Source organism: Panicum virgatum, chromosome 9K (genome assembly GCF_016808335.1).
Source record: "Panicum virgatum strain AP13 chromosome 9K, P.virgatum_v5, whole genome shotgun sequence".
Taxonomy (NCBI): Eukaryota; Viridiplantae; Streptophyta; class Magnoliopsida; order Poales; family Poaceae; genus Panicum; species Panicum virgatum.
The window spans coordinates 6141259-6164621 of NC_053144.1; the positions used below are offsets into that span (position 1 = coordinate 6141259).

Sequence of the window (23363 nt, forward strand, 5' to 3'; positions counted from 1 at the left end):
CCTGCACTCGGATGAACACCGATAGAAGTGGCGATAAAAAGGGTTGCTTGGCCAGTTGCCAATTTCCAGCCTTTAACTCTTTTTTTATTTACACAAAAAAGTGTTTGACTTTTGCAGGAGTGCGTTGAAGCAAGGGAGGGAACGCCATCAAGTCTCCACGGCGCACACCAGCACATCGAGCTGCGCTTTATCCTTATCTTTCTGCCTAAAGATGTTGGCTTTGACCTCTCCTCCTTCCTATCTGGTCCATGATATTTTCGAGACTCTCTTGCAGTAGTTGGCCCAAAGTCACCTCGTTAAAAAGGCATGTAAACCACACTGGGCCATGCATGTGTGTGATTCAGAGACTCAAAATTGACCACAGATATACTCTCATTCTTGTATATAACGCACGCAAATTTACGTCATCGACATGTTGTTCGCTTGAATTTTGTTTGGAAATCACACGGATTTGAAGCATGCTAAACAGTATTTGAATTTTGCAGTCTCTTCTGAGTTTGAGTAGCATAACTGAACAAGTTTGACGACAGCCAGGTATCCCCATCTTCGTTTGGAGCCAAAAGAAAGAAAGTTCGGTGGAGCAGAGAGCGGAGGCTGCGAGAATCTGAAGCATTTGAGGCCGTCGTCCACTGAATTTTTTCCGGAAGCAAACGATGGGAGAGAATCCGGAGGCCATCTGGGCGACAGGGACGGGCGCACGAGCCACACGGCACTCGCCACCAATCTTCGGCGATCTCTCACCAGATCTTTCTTCCTTCCTTTCCCCACTGCAAGTATGATTCACGCCCAGCTCGCGTTGGTTGGAATCTGGCCCAATCTTTGCGATGGATACCGACGCGACGCACGCTAGAATCCTGTGCCCCTCGACTGAGACGTCGCTGTGCTTCGCTGCCTCTATTCCTCGCGTTTCTCGGGGACTACAGGTTTTCACTTGAGAACCAGAAAATTTGGTCGCCGCTTGACTCAAAACACCAGAAAACATGTGTGCTGAGGAGCTGCGGACTCCGCTTCTTTTCTTCCTCCTAGAAACATGCCGTTCATGTCAGTTTCAGAACAGCTTATGAAGAAATCCGATCAGAAGAATAAATATAAATGAGTCAAAAAAAAAAATCAGAGATTCGGTTGCACAAGCCACAAGGGCAACGAGGAAGCTGCCCTGCTGCAGTATTGGCCCGGTACTCCGGTGACCCCACTTCACACGGACCCCGGCAACCCCCACCTGACCGACAATGACCAAAGACCACGACGCCCGACCAAACAGCTAAAAGCCTAAACAGAAGAGGCTCCGACCTTATCAGATTCACAGTCTGCTCGTGTAATGTGCACATCTTGATGCCGAAAATTCTCAGAATACGATCACAATCAAATGAAGAATCCGAAGCACTCCGACGAATGGTATTAGTGAGTGAAAATTGAGCAAAACGTGTTACCAAAAGTTGCATCCTTCATGAAAATCTGAAATGCCATCCACATGATAAATCAGATGCCGTTTAGATGACCCCTAAACAAATGGAAGAACAAAGCAACCAGTACCAAGTCAGTGGGATGATACAGCAAAAGCAGGTGCTGTACTGCTACAAACTTCATCCATATCAGATGCTAAAAGGATGAAAGATTCACTGAAAAGTGGAAACCCCTGCAATCCTAAGAGACAAGGGCTAGTGCTCCCATTTGCCTTTACGGCGCCATGAGCGCTATTGTTCGAGGCCAGGCAATCGCATCCTCAACCCTGACCCTGAGCATAAACATGGAGGGACCATAGTATCAGTAAGAGCATCTCCAAGAGTGGCCAAAACAAATTGTGAAAATCTAGTTTTAGCACTAAATACAAAAAATCTGTCTCCAACAGTTGCCCAATCAACATCCCAAAACTCCCGCACGCCCAAAACCAGGGGCAAACCGAGTTAAATTTCCGCCGGTCCCCCGCGCTCCCAATCGCACGTATTGATGGAGGAAACATTGATCCTTCCATGCGCGGCACCTCTTTTTGTCAGGTAGCCGTGAAGATCGCAGGGCATGTGATCTTCCTTCCTTCGTTGCGCTGGCGCGCGGCCGGCGGTCATTGAGTCATCTAGGCGAGATGATAAACCTGCAGGGACACAGAGCAGCAGCTATGAGCTGGAAACACGGTCGATGCTGGAGTTTTCTGCACGGCTTGCATCCGTCACTCACCAATTACCACCACAACAACTAGCCACCGCCGGAAGGGAGCAGAATGGATGGATTTTCAGTATTCACTAGTATCCAATAGATGGTTTTCAGTGACACTGCGTTCTGCTGGCTGGTGCTGGAGGTTGATGCTGGAATGTTGTGAGAGAAAAATATTGTTGGCTGGTGTGGTGCTGGAGCAGAACAGAGTCTGAATTGTGAACTCATAAGTCAAACGTTGGAATGGATGATGTGGCAGCAGTTATCATATTTTAGCAACTAATTTTTGGGAACTGTTGGATATGAAGATCTATTTTTGGGCACTCTTGGAGGTGCTCTTAGAACACATCAGAAGCCGCACACAAAGAGTTTATGCTCCTACATTTTCGGAGGGTGTGAAACGGTTAGTCAACAGTTGATAACTTCATTAGACATTGAGAAACCTAAAACTGGTAATATTCGGAAAGTGCCAACAATTCCCACAAGTTAAAATTTCACATCACTCACATAGCTCCTAACTGTTCCATGATTACACATTCTGCAAAACAAAATCACCCATGCTTTTGGGTTTTAGCAGATCCGGATGGCAGGTTGCTACTTTGTCTTGGTAAAATGGGGCGCAAGTAGCTTTGAAACCGTGAAGCCGTTGAACGATTCAACTTGCAATAGGTCCTTCAGCTTCTCATCGCAGATTATTTTCCTCCGATCAGAAGGATCCTTACACCAAAGAAACAAATGGATTCAAACAATTAAGAACAGATTTGCTATTGTCTGAATAAATAAGCACAATATAGGAAAGGGTAGTGGGTAGGGCCAGTTCAGTCTCCCTTGCTACTGTTCTGCAGAACCAATCTAAATGAACATGCAAATACATGAACAAAGGCTGGACTATAAAAGATAGAAACTGGAGAACTTCAGGCCCAAACGGTTCAACTCAAACAATGCCTTGATTTTTACAAAGTAGAGCCACTTTAGAAATGTTTAGTATTGAATGAAGGGGAAATGGAGCTCAGCAGCGTCACTGCAACTGAAATGTAGGAAAACAACACCGCAACTGGTTGAGCTGGAAAGTAGCACCCAAAATAGAGAGAAATGGAAATTATGGAATATACAATTGCCACTGAGATTACCTTTTTTTCTTTTTACGGGTGGACTAGTTAATACAAGCATATATATGACAAAGTTGTCTATGGTGCACCACAAAGAGAAACTAGATCAGAATATGAGTTACATGTGGGGGAAACAAAATGGAGAAGTGCGCGTCCTAGCGCTTGTATATAGCTTGGGTAGACAGAGGAGATAGGGGTGCATACGCTACCTTGTGGCTGAGACCTTAATGACAAGGCATTTTGCAGAAACACCCCAGGTATTATTTACCATCACAAGACAATTGCAATGTTACTTTCTAACATTTAGTCTCAGTGATGCTACTGAGCTAATGTTCCTTAACTGAAAGAGGTGACAGCGAAATGTATGACAACTGAAGTTCACATTCTTGAATAATGAGGCATGCTAATTCTTGCAACAAATTTTTAACTGGTTTGGCTATTCAGTGATTATTTGAAAAGACATGCTCACAGCACATCTAAAAAGGGTGAATTCCTCAACCTAGATTCTAGACCAATCATGCATCAGTCACCCGAGTTATTACTTATTACACCATTTTTTTGGTTGTCTAAAAAGTGACACTGAGCCTGAAGCTGCAGACGAGCAACCATAGAGGCCAATGAACCTACACCTGAAGTACTGCAATCAGGGTTTTTGAAACCGGTTTTCAACAACCACAATTTCCCAGACCTTTGGTTGGAAGCCAGGAGACATCCGACAACAGGTCAGATCCCAGTCATATTATGTTCTAATATTTCCTTTCAAAATTTCAATAACTTCCACAAAGGCCAACATAAACAGATAGTAGAGTTGAAAACAACAAGAAAAACATGTCAAAATGCCCTAGATTTTTCTCTCAGCACCCACAGGACACAGAGGAATTCCTGTTCATAAACATGCATGTACATGATCTTTGTATAGGACCTATTCTTTAGGCACTAGTATCCACTATGGGTAATAGCCAGAGTTCCAAGTCGCAGCAGTAACCAGCAAATTACTGACAATAACTGTGTAAGAAACTGAGAATCGATTGACTGCCACGATACAAACATCATGGTGGTGTTGCACATGTAGAGGTACAGGCAGATGGCCCTTGGCCTTGGCCATAACCATAACACTACAGACTAGGATCAGGGGCGGAGCCACGTTAAAGGTTGTGGGTGCGGCTGCACCCACAAAATTTTCACAATCACTTACAATCCCTAGATTTTGACCATGTTTGCTTCAATTTCATACATGTATTATGAAGTGCCGCACCCCCCCTCTATTTGTCTCTAGCTCCGCCCCTGGTGGATAGGCAGACAGCCCCTTTTTTTTGAAAGGCAACTAAAAAGGGCGTACCCAGTGCCGTAGGCTTCCCGCACTGTGCGGGGTCTGGGAAATATAAAAAAAAAGGCGTGGAAGAAAATGTATCTTGAATATTAGCCACACTAGAACATCTGCTGAGGTTGCTTCTATGGGTTCCCAAGTGAAGGATACAGCAGAATACAGATGATACTTGCAAGTGATCTGGACCAGGGTAATAAGGCACTAGATGCTTATGTAATAGGAAATATGGTTACCCTTAGCAGGCAAAATCATTCATTGCCTCATTGATAACAAAATTTCATGATTTCAAACAGTGATGCTCCATATTACTTCATGATAACAATGGGTCCGAAAGTTCTAGTTTAGCGGAACTCATAAGCTAAAATTCCAAATAGAACCCCAAATATAATTACATAATGCAAGAGTACAATTCAAAAGCAACAGCTCAGATGGGATGTGTATTCAAGCATAAAAACAAACCTTAAGGGCATGTACAATGGTTTAGACAGCTGCCGTCTGTAAGTGTCTCGTATATAGCACACAGACAATAAAACAGACAACTCATACAATAATTTATCTATTACGCTGTCTACAAGGCATTTAATCCAAACATAGTCATATATCATGATGATCAAGCATAAACTAGATCTTTGTGTGCCATTTTGTTGCTTTCTACAAAATACATGTCGTATGCTAGATAATACAATCCTATTAACATTGTAATGGAATTATATATTACATTTCACTTCATGATTATAAATTACCTTGTGACTTCTACATTTTATAAGGACTATTTCATAAAATAACTAGAGGCTATATTGTAAAATGAAAAATATCCGCTTATCTCTATCTCCTGTTCTCTCGATCTCTCTCAACCACCTGTCTCTCTCTTTCTCGTCCCATGCTTTCTCTGCAGCGTCGGGCAGCCGGACAGCGGAGCAGTCAGCTAGGCAGCGTGGAGGCCGGACGGCGCTGTAGCCTACATGCGAGCGGGCGGGTGGTAAGCGGCGCAGCGGCAAGCAGCCGGAGCGCAGAGCGATGACAGCTAGCTGGCCGGCTGGAGAGCGATGCGGGAGCTGCAGTGTGGCATGGGGCGGGACACAGGTACCTGATTTCTCACTCAATCCATGGGGGCCGTCGCTTCAATCCACAGCTCGTACAACCGGCGACGATGCCGTCGCTACTCTTGGGAGCACGAGCCATGGTCGTCGTCTCACGAGACGACGGCCTAGCCCCTCGGTATTTAATCACCTTTGGTAAACGTAATTAACCGGACATAGACGGCTCATTAAATGGCGTTGTACATGCCCTAAGGGTCACAAACCAACTGAACCACATCAATCAATATCTGAAAGACCAAGCAATTCTACAATGATAATGCATACAGCAACGCAGTATCCAGGGAATGAAATTTACCTGCAGGTTGTTCTCTTTTATGTATTCCCACATTCTCTTCACAACATCTGATCGTGATAACATACTCTCACCGGTGCCAATAAATTTCACTAAATCATCGGAAAGCTGAAGGGGCATAAGAAGACCAGATCCAGACCCCGAAGAGCCACCCTTTTGCTTCTTTCCTGCAAATGATAGTTCAGCAACAGGTTGATGAGAATGGAAACCATGATTGCGTGAAGACAAGTAAATATTTCTAACCTTCATTCCTGTCTCTCTTTTGTGGCTTCTCTTTGGGTGTTGATCTGTCAGGAGAGGCAGGACCTGACAAATCATACTCAAATAAGTACTTTAGAGCTACAATTGGGAAGGTTAATAAACTAGAGATAGGTTAACCAAAAACAGCTAACAAAATAATCTAACTGTGGGGCATGGAGCCTGGAGGCCATCATTTTCCTATTGTGCAAACATGATAAATGGCACTTATAACAAAGCAATAAGCAAAGCTAGTAAATAATCAGGCAGAAACCCACACGAAAAGTTTCTAATGAACAGGGATCAATTAAGTACAGACAAGCACAATAGCCAAAACAAACTACAGTCAAGGAACATGTATGAATATTGAATAATAAGGATCAACATGAAGAATTCTTAAAGATTTGGAGAAATACCAAATTACTACCTCCAACTATGATGAAAGTCCATATTACCCCCTAAAATATAAAACAGTTTATTTAACCCCCTAAATGTTTTAAAACCAGATTATTTTTGACCTTTGGCACTCCATCAAAACCGGTTTTGGTACGTGGACAGTGGTTTTCCTTGTTTTGATGAATCCACATCATCAATCACTGTTCACATGTGTCCTGTTGGTTCTTCCCTAATCTAGCTCCCGCCTGCTTGGCGTTGCTCCGACGACCCGTAGTAGTGCTCTCGCCATGGAGTGACACGATGGCTTGAGGGCACCACGTACCGTCCAGCCTGAGCATATCCGTGGCCTCGGAGGAGACGAGCACATGAGCTGGCCTTGGGGCTTGGCTGCTAGCTTGCATGAAGTTGAAGGACGAGAGACTGGTGGTGCTAGTGGCTTCAGCGGATAGAAGAAATCAAAAGGGTGAGAGGGGAAGAGTGAAAGGTGGCTAAACTACTAATTGCTAAAGCTGTAAAATTCTGATCTGGATGTAGAGCAGCAGCAGTGTGGCGGAGAGTAGTAGATGTGCTAGTGTCCTTGGCCTCCATGAATTGCTTGCTCGTTGGAGGAAATCAGAAGAGGAACACATCGAGATGTAGCACTGGTGCTGCTATGCTATGCTATGCTTCTGGTTCTTGCCGTTGGAGCTCGTGATTGCTAGTAGGGAGAAGCAGGTGAGGGAATTATGAAGGTGGTGGCTGCTCGAATTGGAGAGAGGAGCAGATGAGCGATGACGAGACCATCCCGGTCATCAAAACAAGCAAATCCACTGTCTATGTGGTCAAAACCGGTTTTGATTGAGTGCCAAAGGTGAAAAATGAGTTGGTTTTGTAAATCCAAGGGGTTAAATAAACTGTTTTATATTTTAGGGGGTTATGTGGACTTTCATTATAGTTGGAGGTAGTAATTTGGACTTTTTCCTAAAGATTTCAATTAAGTTCAAGTTTCGTTGCATTTTCATCCTAGATATGAACATCTACAGTGTTAATATTCCATTCCTCATCCTTGATTTTCCTTCCCGAGTCTTTTTTCTGTGCTCATTTCCTTTTACCACTCCACACCCACAGCAAACTCTACTAGCTATATCCTTGGAGAGGGAAAACATTGGTATTGCACTGGTTCAAAGCTGTACACATAGAACTAAGTGTAGGAAGGATTGGTACCCTCAGAATTCAATGGCCAGATATGCTTGGTCAAAGCTTTATTCATTTGGAACATATCGATGGAATTCACATTGAAGATCTTCTTCAATCTTTCATCAGGCAAAATCTTCCTCTTATTGTTTTGATCTTGTAGATTATTTTCTCTAATATATGCCCAAAGCTTCTTCACAACCTGAAAGCAAACAAGCACAGCAAGAAAAAACTAAATGATAATAGGCTTTTCATGATCAATTGATCTGACATTCATCCAATGGAAGATAGATATGGATACAGAATTAAGTTAATAGTGTCACCTCTGTCCTGGCTAACTCAGAGGCACCAACAAACTCTTGAAGTGCAGGGGAAAGACTGCATAATTTTGTAAAGCCACCACCCCTTTTCTTGGCACCATTACCTTTATCCGATCTAAGATTGTGAAAATAAAAGGAATATTTAACACGATGTGATTATCCACAAAGAACCAGAACTGCCACTAAGAAAAGTTGATTGCACATGTGTAACAGAGCTGGCAAAACATATTTAAAAGTTAAAACAACCAGAACTGTAACATGAATATGCATGCAGTGATAATAAGAAGTTGATTTCTAAATCTCAAAAGTCATATAAGACTAAAATTCCAGAGTAATTAACAGAAAGAATAACGGTATGGGCTAATTGACAAGCTTCAGGTACCCAAAGGCTGAGAATAATCTGTCAAGACCAGTAGTTGTACTAATTTCATCTACCACATTCCAATGCATATAAGAACTACTCCGATATGATCCAAAGTTATCGAAGAATATAATGAACAGAAGGAATGAAAAATGGAGCCAAATCAAAGCTAACTGGTACAAATAAGAGACACTGAAGTCTGTGGAAGCAACAAACATCAGTGCAACCTTCAAAAAAAACTCGGCCGGGTGGGGAAAGACCGCCCCACCGGTATTAAGCTAAGAAGAAGCCTCGGCTTCCCCGACCGAGAAAATCCCCGAACCCCAGCCCCGCCCTGACACTGGGAACCGTAACCCCTGGGAATTGCCTGGGCCATACACGGTCCTCAGGCCGACCTGGGCCGGCTCTTAACTAGTGCTTTGGCACACAGGACCGGCGAGAGGATTTTTTTAACCACAGCCTGAAATTCGCTCCCAGTGTACACATAGTAAAAGGAACAGATGTGACACTCCTTAACTCATATCATCTTTCGGGCAAGCCTCTAGTGGTGGACCAGTTAGAGCGTTGAACTCCAGGAGTCGTTGAAACTCCTGTCCCAACCCGAGTTCGAAGCATGGCACCTTCTTAGAACAAAGCCCTGGGGGAGTCTCCACCCATGGTCGGGTTTTTTTTCATATCATCTTTTAAGCAACAGCACAATCCAAGTAGCTAATAGCCTAATATTTCACACTCCATATCACATGGTGGGATTTATTTGTGGAAGAGATCACAAGGGCTAACTGAGGCATGACATGATTCTGGGCATTGCCCTGGATGTTGTCAATGCTGCATAGGTGCCGTGGTCAGCTACCGCGTCACCGAGGCGGGGCTGAGAAGGATACAGGGATGAGCTATTCTTGCTCGGTTAATCCATACAGCTTCATGTTGCACACAAGTAATACTGAAGGCATGCAAAATCTTACAACACCCCGCCATTAGAGCCAAAATCACACCACCAACGCTAATCAAAGAGCCATTTCGTACAGTGCGATCCAGAACCCTCCGGGAAGAAATGCCGAGCTGGACCCTCGAATCCGGAATCCCCCTCACTATTCGCATCGAAAAGCACAGCACAACGCACGGTGCCGGCACATTCCCTCACGATTCGTCCAAACGACAAATCCACGGAACCTTATACATAGCAGCAAATGCAAAGGGAGAGACGGAGAGCAAAAGCCCCTTACCGCTGCTTCTTCCGGGCGGCGGCGCTATCCCCATCCTCGTCTTCTTCCTCCTCCTCCTCTTCCTCCTCTTCCCCCTCGCCCTCCTCCTCCTCCCCCTCCCCCTCGCCCTCCTCCGGCTCCACCCCCGGCTCCTCCTCCTTGGGCACCGCTGCCTCCTCGGGCTCCTCCTCCTTGGGCTCCTCCGGCTCGGCCTTTGCGGCGACCTCGGCGAGGAAGAGGTCGACCTGCTCCCGGATGAAGGCCTTCTTGTGGGAGAGGTCGGCGCCGAAGTCCTCCTCGAGGCGGCGGCGCAGGGCGGCGGTGGTCGTGGTGTTGAGGTCCGACGACCGCAGCACCTCCTGCAGCCGCTCCACCAGCTCCGAGTCCGACACCATCGCCGCCCGGTCGGTTTGAGGTCTGTGGCTGGCTGGCGCACGGGTGCCGGGGTTTCGGCTGGTTTGGTTTGCGTGGGCTCAAATGGAGCGGCTTGCGGGCGTTGGGCCGCCCAAATACACCGTCACTCACGTGCCCTGCGAAAGGGTTACCTGCCTTTTTCTCTCCCTCTTTTTTGTTGTGTCCGTCATAATTGTCGAAGTTAACTGATGGCATGGCCATGAACTGAGGGTAAGTATAACCTACTCAGCTAAGCTAAGCTGAGGGTAAGTACATCATATATGGTATTTCTTTTTTGAAAAGATCACCATATATGGTATCCGTCTTAGGTTTCGTGAATTTCCCCTAAGCAGCTAATCTGATGTTAGGATAAACTAATATCCGCATCATCCTACCTACTAGTCGTAATTAAGAGCATCTCCGACAGTTTGGCAAATTGATTGTCCATCCTTATTTTTTTGAAAAAAATGAGAAAAATAGGTCTCCAACAGTTAGGCATCGCACTTGGCATCTTTTCCAAAGTTGCTAAATCCGGGTCTTCCACGCTCATCTTTGCGCGCGCATCGTCCACGCATCTGAGGCATCGCCGTGCTGCTGTTGTGCTGCTTTGCCTGCTTGCTTTGTGTGGGACTGCAACATCTGCGCACAGCAACGGACTCTGGCTTCAAAGGGTGCACTGCAGACGACATGACCATCACTACAACTCGTTGCACGGAACATTGCGACCCTAGCATGTGAGGAATAACAATGCAGTTCTGCACTTCTTCTGGGTGCATCACGTGCCTAGTGCCGGGTACTGTCCATGATTCCATGATCTACACTTCCGTAGTGCACCATGTAGTTCCGCCATGGGGCGAGCGCGAGACTAGCCTCGAGCCTCGTGCCATACACAACAGAGGAGGGAAAGAGTTTGTGGGGGGGGGGAAGCCGTCAAAAAAATTTGAGGGTCCACAAATTAGATATTGGAAAGGTAAAAATGCCAAACTATTGGAAAAGAGTTGTTTTTTACTTAGCATATGGTTTTGGGAGTTGGCAAATCACAAGATTTGCCAAGTAGATTTTGACAAACTCTTAGAGATGCTCTAACATGAAAGATGCATTACTTCTAACAGCATGGTAACTTAGGATCTTTTTTTGGTTCCCAAACTCATTTTTGTTACTCCTTCTTAAAGACTGGTCACATATCAATAAGCCTATGGTTCGAGGCAACTTGTAACATCTCTTTTTATGACATCTTTTTTATCTATCCCTTTAAGAACTTAAGGGTATAGACTAGAGAGATAGCAATATGTAGCGTAATGAAAGACCGGGTCTAGAGCTTACAAAAATAGTACAACCCTCGTCATATCTTAGTGGCCAGGCTGCCAATGCAGCCCAAAGAGCTAACATGATGTTTTAACCTAGATCTAGCAAAATGGACTCAATTTTTTTTATATCCGATGGATTTTACATGGAAATTGGTTTTAATTATTTTTTAGAGTTTTCATGTTGTCTTCTTGCAACATGCTAGAAAAGTAGATAATTCATAGATGTTCTCACAACAAAATCGAAATGCCTATTAACCACGTTTGCGGCACTAGCAGTTGGATCTAAGTATATGTCATTAAATTAGCAACATTTTTAATTATAATAACCCAAGATACTCCTAGCTAGTTCCTACTTCCAACTTACCCACCTTTGTTAATATAAAAACAAAAGTTCCAAAATACACCTAGCACATTATTCTAAAATATTCACATCTACTATCATATCAAAATTAATTTTCACTTAGACATTATATCACGCGTGATGACACACAATATAGGCGTATGACTAATATCATGTGGTGGGATATAAAAAAATAACCTTATACAACTCACTAATATCATGTGGTGAAATATAAAAAATAATCTTATGCAACTCATTAAGGAATAAGAACAAATGCAATCCATTAAATGTAACAAGAATCTCTCTCTTTTTTTAAAGAATTGTTGTTGGCCCTAGCGCCACCATGTATTTGATTAACTAGTTTACATGTGTGTTAAGTATTCACACGAGTATCAAGCATTGTACGTATATATGTATGTTGTTATCTTGGTTATTATATCTTTCTGCTTACACGACTAATGGTTTTGCTAATGTTAATAATATTGGAAGAGCATGGACCCTAAACTTACACCATTGTTCGCTAGATTAGGTGATCTTTAAAAGTAAAGTTGGCAAAAATCATAAAATTAAGTAAGGGTCTGTTTAGTTCATTTTGCAAAAAAAATTTGCAAAGGAATCTTGGTCATTTGAAGTACTAAATGAAGTCTATTTGCAAAACTTTTTGCATAGATGGGTTGTAAATCGCGAGACGAATCTAATGATGCTAATTAATCCATATTTAATCAATAATTAGCGGATGGTTACTGTAGCATCATTGTTGCAACATGGATTATGTAGGCTCATTAGATTCGTCTCGCGATTTACAGCCCAACCATGCAAAAAGATTTATAAATAGACTTTATTTAGTACTTCAAATTAGTAAGATTCCTTTTTACTTTAATGTGTTTACGGCTTTTTGTGTTTATATGTAAAGAACAGGGCCTAAAGATATTTGAACGTGTGTATCAAAGCCCGCAACAAGGAAGGTCGAAGGAAAAAGCTGCGGAGAGGAAACGAAGCAGGCAGGAAGCCATGTACAGTGCGGCACTACGTGATGTGTGGCCTGCATCAGAGGAGCATTGAGCCATTGACTCGCTGGACTTCTTTCGCCAAAGCCGCGTGACCCCCGATAGCCACCGGCCGGAGCCGCTCTCCCAGAAAAACAACCAACCAACCCCGACTCCCGACTCCCGAGACCCCCCTAGCGAGAAACTAAAAAAGCCCAAATGGCGGGGGGGAGGTCGTCGTCTCGTCTCCCCTCCCAGCGATCCCCTCCCACCGCGACGCCATTTCCGCCACTCCATGATCACTAGGGTTTCGCTCTTCTCCCCATAACCCCTCGTCCCGATGGGTTGGTGGAGGCGCTCTGGTTCTCCCTCCGGCTCCTCCCAATCATCGTCCGCATCCACGCCCGCGTCCCCCGCGCGCGCCTCCACCTCCCGCCTCATCGGCGGCGGGGGCAGCGGCCTCAGCTCCCGCCGCGATGGAGGTGGGGGTAGCGGCGAACCGCAGCCGCGGCTGAGCAGGGCGCGTCGGATGCGCTACGTCGTCGACGACCTTGAGGTCGGGGTCCCCGCGATCGGCGTGGACCCTACGGCGAGGAGGGACGTGGCTGCCGGGTTCGGGCTTGCGACCGCGAAATCGACGCCGATCTCGAGGTCGCCGAGTAACATGGAGGTGGCGCCAGCGAGATCGTCATCGACCCCCATGCTGCTACCGCATCCGCTGCCCCTGCCAGGCGATGGGGAGCCTTCGTGCCGCGGGCCAGGGAGGCCGCTTCCGTCGCCGACGCCGAGGATGCTCGACGGGGAGTGGAACTTGCCTGCAGCGGAGGCTCCAGGGGTTTTAGAGACTGGGAGTGAAAGGATGCCACCATTGCTCGCGCAGAGGTGATTCATTCTTAGTTCTTATTATGTTTGATCCTCGCTAGCCAAAGTCACCCCTAATTTAATTAGTGTGCTTGTAAATCATGACGCGAGTGAGGGTGTCACATTCACAGCTTGAGGATTCCAGAGTCAGTTTATGATTATTGATTACAAGCAATCTGTGCATTTCAAAAAGAGTGAGATATCAGACACTTAGTTTTGGGCAGGTTATCTTGCAGTGAACAAGAACAGTTTTTGGGGTGCCTACGGGGTATAGAGACTGGGGGATGGTATCATTTGATGTAGGCTATAGTGATTTTGATGATATGGACATCAGGGTTCAGGGATGGAGCTTTCAGATATGGATTGTGATTTTAGTAACTTGAGTAGTTGTAGGATGTTACTAACTCATGTTTATTGGAGATCATGACATCAGGTTGCCTTAGGATGATATATCACAGAATTATATTTCTTATGTACTTCGGCACATTTATCACAGGTTACATATGAGTTGTGATGATCTGTGCACATGATGCTTTCACTACAGATTTCTGCATATAACAATCCATAAAATTGCACACAATGATTCTCTATCTCCTGGTGGCTTGATTAGATACTAACATGATGGAAAGAATTATCTAGGATGGGATTTTAATAGACGAGTGGCTTGGTGACATGCTGTACTGTCATTGTACTAGGTTGAAGTGGATTCCTGTGAAGCTTCTAAACTGAACTGAAAGACTCGACAAGTTTAGGATCGTTAAATCGAATTACGGTTGAAACAATCTAGTTCAGTAGTGCTATTAATAATTGTACCACGAACAGTAAAGATGCACAACACTTCATTTTTTATATCTTGCTTCTTTTGAACATTTGTACTCTGCATGACCCATTGCTTAAACTATTTCCATTTCGTGAATATGTTTTGTGTTCCTTTGGAGCACTGCAATTCTGCATCACTGGTGATTCTGATGTTCATATGTGTGAATTCTGATGTTCTGTCTATGATAATAGAGTGGTGGCCCAAACTCTACCAAAGACTCACGAGCACAATGACTTTCGGTTAAATGGGACTACTTGTGGTCAACGGAGAAAAGCTTTTAAAGAGAAATTCCAGGATAAGAACTCAGATGAGACTTTGAACTTCAGATTGAACATTCCTGCTAGGAGTGCACCAAGTAGTGGGTTTTCGAGCCCTGTGCAAAGTCCCCGAAGATTGAGCAATGTAGACTTCTCATCTGCTGCAATATCCATCCATGATACCAATGTATGGTCAGTGCAGTCTATCTGGTCTTCTGATCTGACGGGATCTTCGCCTCCTTCTGCCTCACCTGACAAATTTGCGGGTTGTCAGGAGCGTTCTCCTCGCTCAAGTCCACTGAGAAGTCCAGTTTTAAGATCAAGAAACCCAAGCGCACCTCCATCACCAATGCATCCAAAGTTGTTTCCGGAGAACCATGTTTCTCGTAATGAAGGCAATGGAAGTGCCAGTTTTCACCCGTTACCTCTTCCTCCTGCTTCTGTAAGCCCAAAGCAGACAAATACTAGCCACCAGGTAGTTTCAAAAGTTGAGGTGCCATCAGTGGCTGGTCAATGGCAAAAAGGAAAACTCCTAGGCAGTGGAACATTTGGATGTGTATATGAGGCCACTAATAGGTACAATATTGTATTTTATCATCATGAAGTCATGGTTATTACTTCATTTTGGATTCTGAATGTTATTCTCTTTCTTCTACATATAGGCACACTGGAGCTCTTTGTGCCATGAAAGAGGTCAACATAATTCCAGACGATGCTAAATCACTCGAGTCTCTGAAGCAATTGGAACAGGTCTGGCCTTATTTCTTTGCTGTTTATTCTGCACTGATGGTATCACTACAATCAAATTTGTATGATTGTGCCCTACCAAATTTGTTTACATAGCTTCATCAGATTTAAGTAACAAAATTTTGCCTTTGCTTATATTTTATTTGCATTCCTTTTGTACCTCCTGTGATCCTACATACAGTATGATTCTCAAGTTCAAACCATTTTCAGGAACTTTATTGAATAATGCTAAACTGATTGTGGTATAGTACTATCTTCTTTAGCATGAAAATTATGAAGCATCAAGCATGCACTTATTTTGTTCACCGGCTTTGACATTTGTTTTCAGGAAATTAAGTTTCTTAGTCAATTCAAGCATGAAAACATAGTGCAGTACTATGGCAGTGAGACTGTAAGTTCTCCTTTGTCATGTTACGTGCATTTATTATTTACCGTGCCAGTTTTGAGTGATATGTAATGGCTATTTGTTGAACCCACGCAGATTGAAGATAGATTCTACATATACCTGGAATATGTTCATCCTGGTTCAATACATAAGTATGTTCATCAACATTGTGGATCACTGACAGAATCAGTCATCCGTAACTTCACACGACATATCCTCAAGGGTCTTGCTTTCTTACATAGCCAAAAGATTATGCATAGGTAATCTATCTATTTCCTTGTTTTCAATTTTTTAGAATAACAATATCTTAACTTTACCTATTAATTAATTTAATTGACTATTAATTAAATTTAGCCTAACAGCTTGATAGCTCTTACATTTTTTTTACCATATCCATTTAGCGTAGATTGTACCTTTTCGTTGCCCGTTTGGTTTCAGTGTTTGTTCACTTCATTGTGTTTTCTTAAACTAAAAGCTTTATCTAGATTCTTCTGGAGGCTTGTTTACACCAACCTACGTTGTCTATTAGCAAGTATCCTCTTCTTTTGCAATCTGGAAACACCGTCTTCTTTTGGACCGTGCTATTGCTGAGTTTTGCATATATCAGGTTCTTTTATTATGCTGAAAATGTACAAGTGTACCTAAATATAGTTTTGCTCTTGCAGGGATATCAAAGGTGCAAATTTGTTAGTGGATATTAATGGTGTAGTGAAATTGGCTGACTTTGGAATGGCTAAGCATGTGAGTTCCAAATTACCTATAGTTTTATGTTATTCACTATTACACACAATTATCCATTAGTCAGTACCCCTGAATTTGGTTTGTCAAAAACTTACCATTAAGCTTATCATTACCACATTCAAGATAACAACAGTATGTTCATCCATTTCGTGGCAACAATGTCAACAACAATATGTTCATCCAAGCAACTGCTTCTCTCTTAAATGGTGCATGAAAAATTGTGACCATAATGATTGCTGTGCGTACAATATGCTGCTCAACACAAATATTTGATATATGGAGTAGCCACCTAGGATTAGTATCTTGAATCACATTGGAGATGTTGCAATTGCAATAGGATTGGAATGTAGGATAGATTTGTAGCGTGTGAGATCCTACCTGATTCCACCAAAGATACTCTATCCAAAATCTACCATGTATTTCAACAACGATCCATGCAATTTTACATAGATGCCTCCAGTTAAAAAAAGTTGAGTCTAAATCAATTATCTACAGTATCAACAGTTTTCCAAGTTTTGCATTACTTTCTGTGGGGTGGATCCTGATTAATATAGTAGTCATTTTTGTCCTGTAGACAATAGGCATATATATTATTGGTTACCCTTGGCCTTTATAGTTGATCTTTTTTCCTGCACATTTTCTTCTCTTTTCAGCTGAGTACTGCAGCTCCTAATCTTTCATTGAAGGGAACACCATACTGGATGGCTCCTGAGGTGCAACCTAGTTATTCATGTTAATTTCATCATTTCCTTCTCTCCCGATTGCAACGAGGCTGATTATTTTCATTTGATGTGCCTGCTCTTTTTTGTATACGTCATTCAGAATATACAGTGTCGCAAAAAAATGAACTTGTTAATCTAGTAGTGTACCAGTTTTCCTTTTTAGAAGGTCCAATGTGAAGTGAATAAAGAAATTGTTCGAGAAAAAAGTGAATAAAGAAATTGAACCAGGAAGTTGGCACAACATTTAGTGAATTTAAGTTGCTTTTATGAATGAGAACCTTAGCAGTCCTATTTACTATTTTATATAAACAGTTAGTCTTCTCTAGAATTTCATCCTTGTTAAGCAAAGTTTAAAAGCTGTGACGTTTTCTCAAAGGTTTAGAAGTACTGTGTTGATCAAAAAAGAAAAAAAAGTCTACACTGTTAATTGGTATTTAACGGTCTAGACTGCTAAATAGCTGGAATTTGGAATAAAAAGAAAATACAATTAGGAGTTGATATCCACAAAAGTGGTAAGAATAATACAAAGATGTTGGGTGAACAAGGCTAAATGCACAGACTTTGCCCAGAGCCCATATGATCCAAGCACTCTTCACAGCTCTGCATGCACATGCACGATCAAATTGATTCTCCCAGGCGAGAACTGCCTTCCCTATGATCTCGTGGCACTGGAATGGGAGAGGGACCTGGAACAAGGTGCGGCGGGAGACAGGCCTGCTGGACTGCAGCATGAGCTGCGGAGCTGCCGGCTGATAGTCTGACTGGAGTGGGAACCTATATTTTTCAATTTCAAAGTCTGACCTATAGAATTGTTATGATAGAAGTTTCCTAGCATGGACTATGGTTTCTTAATTATGAATCTAGGAAAAACATCTTATAATGCTATGTGACGAGCACATTGTCCTCTGCCTCTGACATTGAGACAACATGCCAGATTGCCAGCAGAAGTGCTCGAATGCATCACTTGCTGCTTTGCTCCCAGGCCATCTTAGGCAGGAGTTAGAAAGAGAGGCATGTCCTCAATCTAACGAGAATAATGGGCAATAGGAAAATATGGTACTAAAAAAATCACCATTCAATCTTCCCAAGGTAGGGTGTATTAGATACTGTGATGACCTCTTGTAACAGTTAGGTTTTATGACCTTGCTGGTGGCTGTGCTATTGTTTATTTTGTTTGAATAAATTACTTGTTTATTTCGAATTAGAGGTGTAGTGCAGTCACACTAGTACGTTTTTATATTGCAGGTTGTTCGGGCCACACTCGATAAAAGTGCAGGTTATGATCTCGCTGTTGATATTTGGAGCCTTGGTTGCACAATCATTGAGATGTTTACAGGAAAACCACCTTGGAGCGGTCTTGAAGGGGTAAGTTGTTTGTGGAGGTTTCCCTGTGTTTTGAGTTGTATTTATGTAATCAGAGTAGAACATCTTTCTTTACCTTAGGTTCATCTGATGAATGTTGATAATTTGTCTTACATAGCACCTTGGCCTGATCAAAGCTGTGAATATGAAACAAATAATGAATTTTTTATTGGTACATGTGTGATTGCCTGACTAATCTTGGCCATATGAGATAACTCACTGTTTCCATTTATGGAGAGCGGTTTGTGATCAGTGGCCTAAAAAATGAATTGGTGTCTTAAGATTCTTAATCATGAACTATGTATATTTTGTGGTGCTGCAGCCTGCTGCAATGTTTAAGGTGCTGCGCACGGACCCACCAATTCCAGATAATCTGTCCCCTGAAGGGAAGGATTTTCTGAGATGCTGCTTTAAGAGAAACCCTGCTGAGAGACCAACAGCAAGCAAATTGCTTGAACACCCATTTATCCAAAATTCAAATCATTTCAACCAGCATGGCTCTACACCCTACAACCAGCATGGCTCTACACCCTACAACCAGCATGGCTCTACACCCTCATTTGCAGCAATGAAATCCCCAGTAAGCCTTCCCACCTTTTCTCCTTCCCACATTCACACGATGTCCAATGTTTCAACTTTGAAGCTTTATGCACTTTTATAATTCAGCTCATTGATGACAGGATACTGGGCACAATGGTGCAAGGGACAGAGTACCCTGGAAGAATGATTCGTGCATGAGAGGGAAGCATGCAAATGGGTGAGTACTTCTGTTACATTACGCTGTTTTTCTGATCTATTGATGAAAGGTTCGTGTTATTTGAGACTGTCAATTGTTAACCCCTGGCATTTTTTATTCTGGTAGTGAAACAAGCAGTGCTCGGTCTTCTGGGTCATTGGGGCTTCGATTGACAACACCCCTACCCAACTCAGGAACCAATAGCTTGCCACCTCCACCTTTGAGTTCGGCCTCCAGTTCTGGCTCTGCAACCCATACACCAAATGGTATGAATTTTTCAGTCGCATACCCTCAGCCTAGTCCATTGCCAAAGCCCAACGGGAAGGAAGCAATAAATTTGATTTTACATTGAAGCACAGCATGCCACCTATCACAATATCCTGGCCAAAAAGGCACACAAACATTCTGAGGGTGCCACCTAACCTCTGATCCTTGTATCGCCAGTCATAGTTGACAATTTTCTGGATGTTGTAAAGTATTTTCCATGTAAAGGAGATCACCACGGTATGATCACAGGAAAATGCTGCTAAATGAGGGGGCCTTGTGAAATCTGTTGTAATATTTGGTTTCTGTTGGGGTGGGGGGGGGGGGGGTGATTGCATTTCCCATGTAACATATTTATTAGGATTTAGCTGTAGGTAAAACTAATGGTCCTGATTGTCGACACATAGGACATTAGGTTTAGCATGTGTTGCTGTTGTATGTTGATCATACTTGATGTAATCATTGTTGATGATTTTTTGGGCCCAAGTAATAAAATGTTGACTGGCAAGGGAGCTGCAGATCACGTACCGAATTTCTTCGTCGTGGCAGACTGCTCATTTGGTTGTTTATGAAGAAAGGGTTCATTCGTGTGGTTTCTAATTTCTTTTGTAGTGGAGGCTGTTCTTAGACTGTTAACGAAAGGGTGTATATGCCATATTCCCTTGGGAATGTCGCATCGGAGGTAATCCTCATCCAATGGTAATTGTGACTTAACTGCCATTTCTTGACTCTTGAGTTTGACCACCATTTGGTGATAGTTTTTGTGCATTGAACATCTCAGTGTGCTGGCGTGATTGATTGTATATGATGTAATTGATTACGCAGGTTTTATTTCAGCAGTGCTGCGGTGCGTAGTAGTGGGTAAGGAGTGGCAATCAGCATCCATGTTGAGATCTGTACTCTCCGGCTAACAGAGAACCTCTAATCATTACATACAAAAAGCAGCAACAAACCATGCTGCCAATTAGTAATGTTAAAGTTATACAACATCAACAACAAAAAAAAAACTAGCGGAATGCTTCATTATTCTTCAAAGGTCGTGATTTGTTGTATTATAGTCATCTGGTATTATTTGTTTCTCCATTACCCAAACTTCAAAAACCAATTAGGTGAGAAAAAAAGATCGTACCAATTTTACATGTTACAACTACAGTGTACCTGACTGGGTATCAGTACAAAAATGGGCATATACGTCTTGCATGTCTTCCCCTGTCCCGATGTAGTTAACTCTTAGTGTACGTATTGAAAAATGACAGGTAAAGAGGAGCCAAAGAAGTGTCTCCAAGAAAACGACTGTGAATGACATCAACATTGCATCTTGCAAACAACGATGACCCTATTAGACCGTAATTTTGTCAGTCAAAAAGATCGCTCTTAATAATTGGCCCAGTTTTTTCAGTCTTCAGATGGTAACTGTAAGTCTGTAACCATGAGACTCGAGACATCACTGAAGAGTGGAGATCTTAAAGTCGATTCCTAAGCTCATCCCATTGTAAGCGATCGGGGCGTACATCCACATCTCATCAGAACTCAGCATCTGATCACGAACACAGAAGATCTTGTGAGACGCTGATAACAAAGCCAAAGCGCAACGCTTAAGAACAAGCGTGTCTGCTTAATTACCTTGATCTGCTGCTGCAGGAACCTGACGTAGTGAACTGCCTCCTCAAGCATTGTGCTGATATCAACCTGCAGAAATGTGTTTCATGGCAGTTAGCAAACACTAGCACTGGCAATTAGACATCAGTGAATTGCGCGGCACAAGACGATCAATTACTTTGGTTCCATTGGGCACCAGCTTCTGCAGAATCTTGAGCCTCTCATTGATCCTTTCCCTTCTTCTCTGCCATCGCAACAAGAATACTCTGAATCAATTTACTGTGTCTCGACTAGAACGATAGTGCGATGATCCATCGATCTGCACTGCTGCGCATTGAGCTCACCCTTGCATAGAGGCTCTGGGGATCGGTCGCCGACCCTTTGGCTGCCCGGGCCTTCGCCTTGCCGCCACCGTGAACCCCCGACCGGCGGCTTACCTCGGAGCAATTGGACATGGACTCGTCGGCCGAGCAGCTGCCTTTGCTTTGCGAACTCTCCTGGATGAACTTCTGCGCCGTCTTGGATGCCGCCTTCTTCTCCTTCTTATGCCGCCCAAGATCCCCGCCATCGTGGCCGGCCTGAGCCTTCCGCTTCGGGATCGACACCGCGGCGCGGGCTGCGGCGCCGTCATCGCCTCCGCTGCGGTGACCGGCCGTATGAGTGGGAATCAGCGGCTGTTCCGTTCCCGTATGATCAGCGGGCGAAGAAGGATTGGGAGGGACGGGGTGGACCACGCCCGTGGTCCCCTCCTCCTCCCCGTCGCCGAGGAGGTTTAGGTCAATGGCGGACGTGCACGGCAGCGTCGTCGTGCGCGTGTTGATCCCGAGCGACACGTCCGGCTCGGCGAGGTAGTAGTAGCAGCAGCCGCTGCCATCGAAGTAGGCTCCGCTGCCGCTGCTGTTGCTGTTACTGGCGTCGCCATTGGAAGGCCAGTAGCAGGCCCCGTTGCCGGGGTCAGGCCAGTACGTGGAGCTGGTGGCACTGATCTCGCCCAGCTTATCATGGTGCTGATGCTTCTGCTCCTGCTCCTGCTCGTCGTCGTCGTCGTTCGGGTACGGGTACGGGTACGGCGCCGCGAGGAACTGCGCCACGATCTCCGACTCCTCGTCCGGCGCCGGCGCCGCCGGGTACTGCGAGCACCAGTGCGCGTCTCGGGACTCGAGCCAGGCGGTCAGCTCGGCTTGCGACATTGCGCGAGGACCGAGGTGCAGCTGTGTAGTACTAGAGCGCAGCAGAGAGAGCAGTAGGCGTGGATGGCCGGATGTCGTGAGATCGGTGTGAGTATTTGTATGGCCGTTGGGACAAAAACTAAACAATTTCTGATACAGCTCAGGTAGCTGCTGGCTGGGTGCAACTCGGGGAGAGAGTCTGCTTACGAAAATCTGAACAAGTTTCAGACAAGAAAAAACACACGTAGATGTTCGTCATCTGACGATGGGACAATAATGGTCAAGATACGCGGAATGGCTCTGATTCGGGACTTGCTTGTTTATGAACCTAAAGAACAATCAGTTTGACCCCCCAAAAAAATAGGGCTAGCAAACTGGCAGTTTGAATTGCAGAGCGAATTTTGTGGAGGAATAATCGAGCGGAGAGATCGTGGAGGCAAGTAAACTGAAACGGGAATGGAGACAGCTGCATGATGATTGTGATGCCTCAGAGGGGAGTGTGTTTCAGAGTGATCATTTGTCTGTCAACTGTAAGCAGGCTCTGGGTCCCATAGTTGTGCTCGACATGATCTCCATAGCTGTCTCCATCTGGTTTTGGAACATCTAGGAATGGCAAGTCCATACCCCATGCGTGCAAATTACAAAATCAGAACCTGGATTGGCCGGAGCCACCCAACCTTGAACTTGTACCACCATATTTGTGTAGTTTTGAACGTCTGACTGCACCTCTTCGATCTTTCCAAAATGTGCGAGCTCCAACCGAAGAGCAATCATTTGAAGATGTATACTGTATGATAAAATTAAAATTGTCCTGCCGGCTGCCGCAGATCAAATCGACCTAAAAAATAGATTCTAACGCGTCATCGTGTTAGATCATTGATACTTCTTTTTTGCGATTATGAACAGCTTAATTGGTTAAGTGTTCATGTTCGTACTGCTTTTCTTTTCCTTTCTGAAATAAGAAGAAAATGTTGTCCTGGACATTTCTGTTGGCTAAATTCTTTTGACT

The 23363-nt window shown here is 44.0% G+C and overlaps 2 protein-coding genes and 1 pseudogene across 3 annotated transcripts; 1 reads left to right on the forward strand and 2 right to left on the reverse strand.

Annotated features, from left to right (window-relative positions):
- Window positions 1-2542: 2542 nt before the first annotated feature.
- On the reverse strand, window positions 2543-10141 carry LOC120649662 (upstream activation factor subunit spp27-like). The gene is made up of 6 exons (XM_039926519.1): window positions 9687-10141; window positions 8106-8217; window positions 7813-7984; window positions 6220-6282; window positions 5980-6143; window positions 2543-2865 (listed from the first exon to the last, which is right to left on the reverse strand). The coding sequence occupies exons 1-6, from the start codon at window positions 10058-10060 to the stop codon at window positions 2743-2745; spliced, it is 1008 nt and encodes a 335-aa protein (XP_039782453.1). The 5' UTR covers window positions 10061-10141; the 3' UTR covers window positions 2543-2742.
- A 2697-nt stretch (window positions 10142-12838) lies between these two features.
- LOC120649661 lies at window positions 12839-20155 on the forward strand (annotated as a pseudogene). Its single transcript, XR_005665331.1, has 11 exons — window positions 12839-13573; window positions 14564-15205; window positions 15292-15379; window positions 15705-15767; window positions 15858-16021; window positions 16427-16502; window positions 17156-17215; window positions 18470-18589; window positions 18909-19166; window positions 19267-19343; window positions 19449-20155. The product of XR_005665331.1 is annotated as a mitogen-activated protein kinase kinase kinase 5-like (transcript).
- An 875-nt stretch (window positions 20156-21030) lies between these two features.
- On the reverse strand, window positions 21031-21640 carry LOC120649549 (transcription factor bHLH84-like). The gene is made up of 4 exons (XM_039926374.1): window positions 21530-21640; window positions 21364-21429; window positions 21210-21275; window positions 21031-21123 (listed from the first exon to the last, which is right to left on the reverse strand). Exons 1-4 carry the CDS (start codon window positions 21638-21640, stop codon window positions 21031-21033), a joined length of 336 nt encoding a protein of 111 aa, XP_039782308.1.
- Window positions 21641-23363: the final 1723 nt, after the last annotated feature.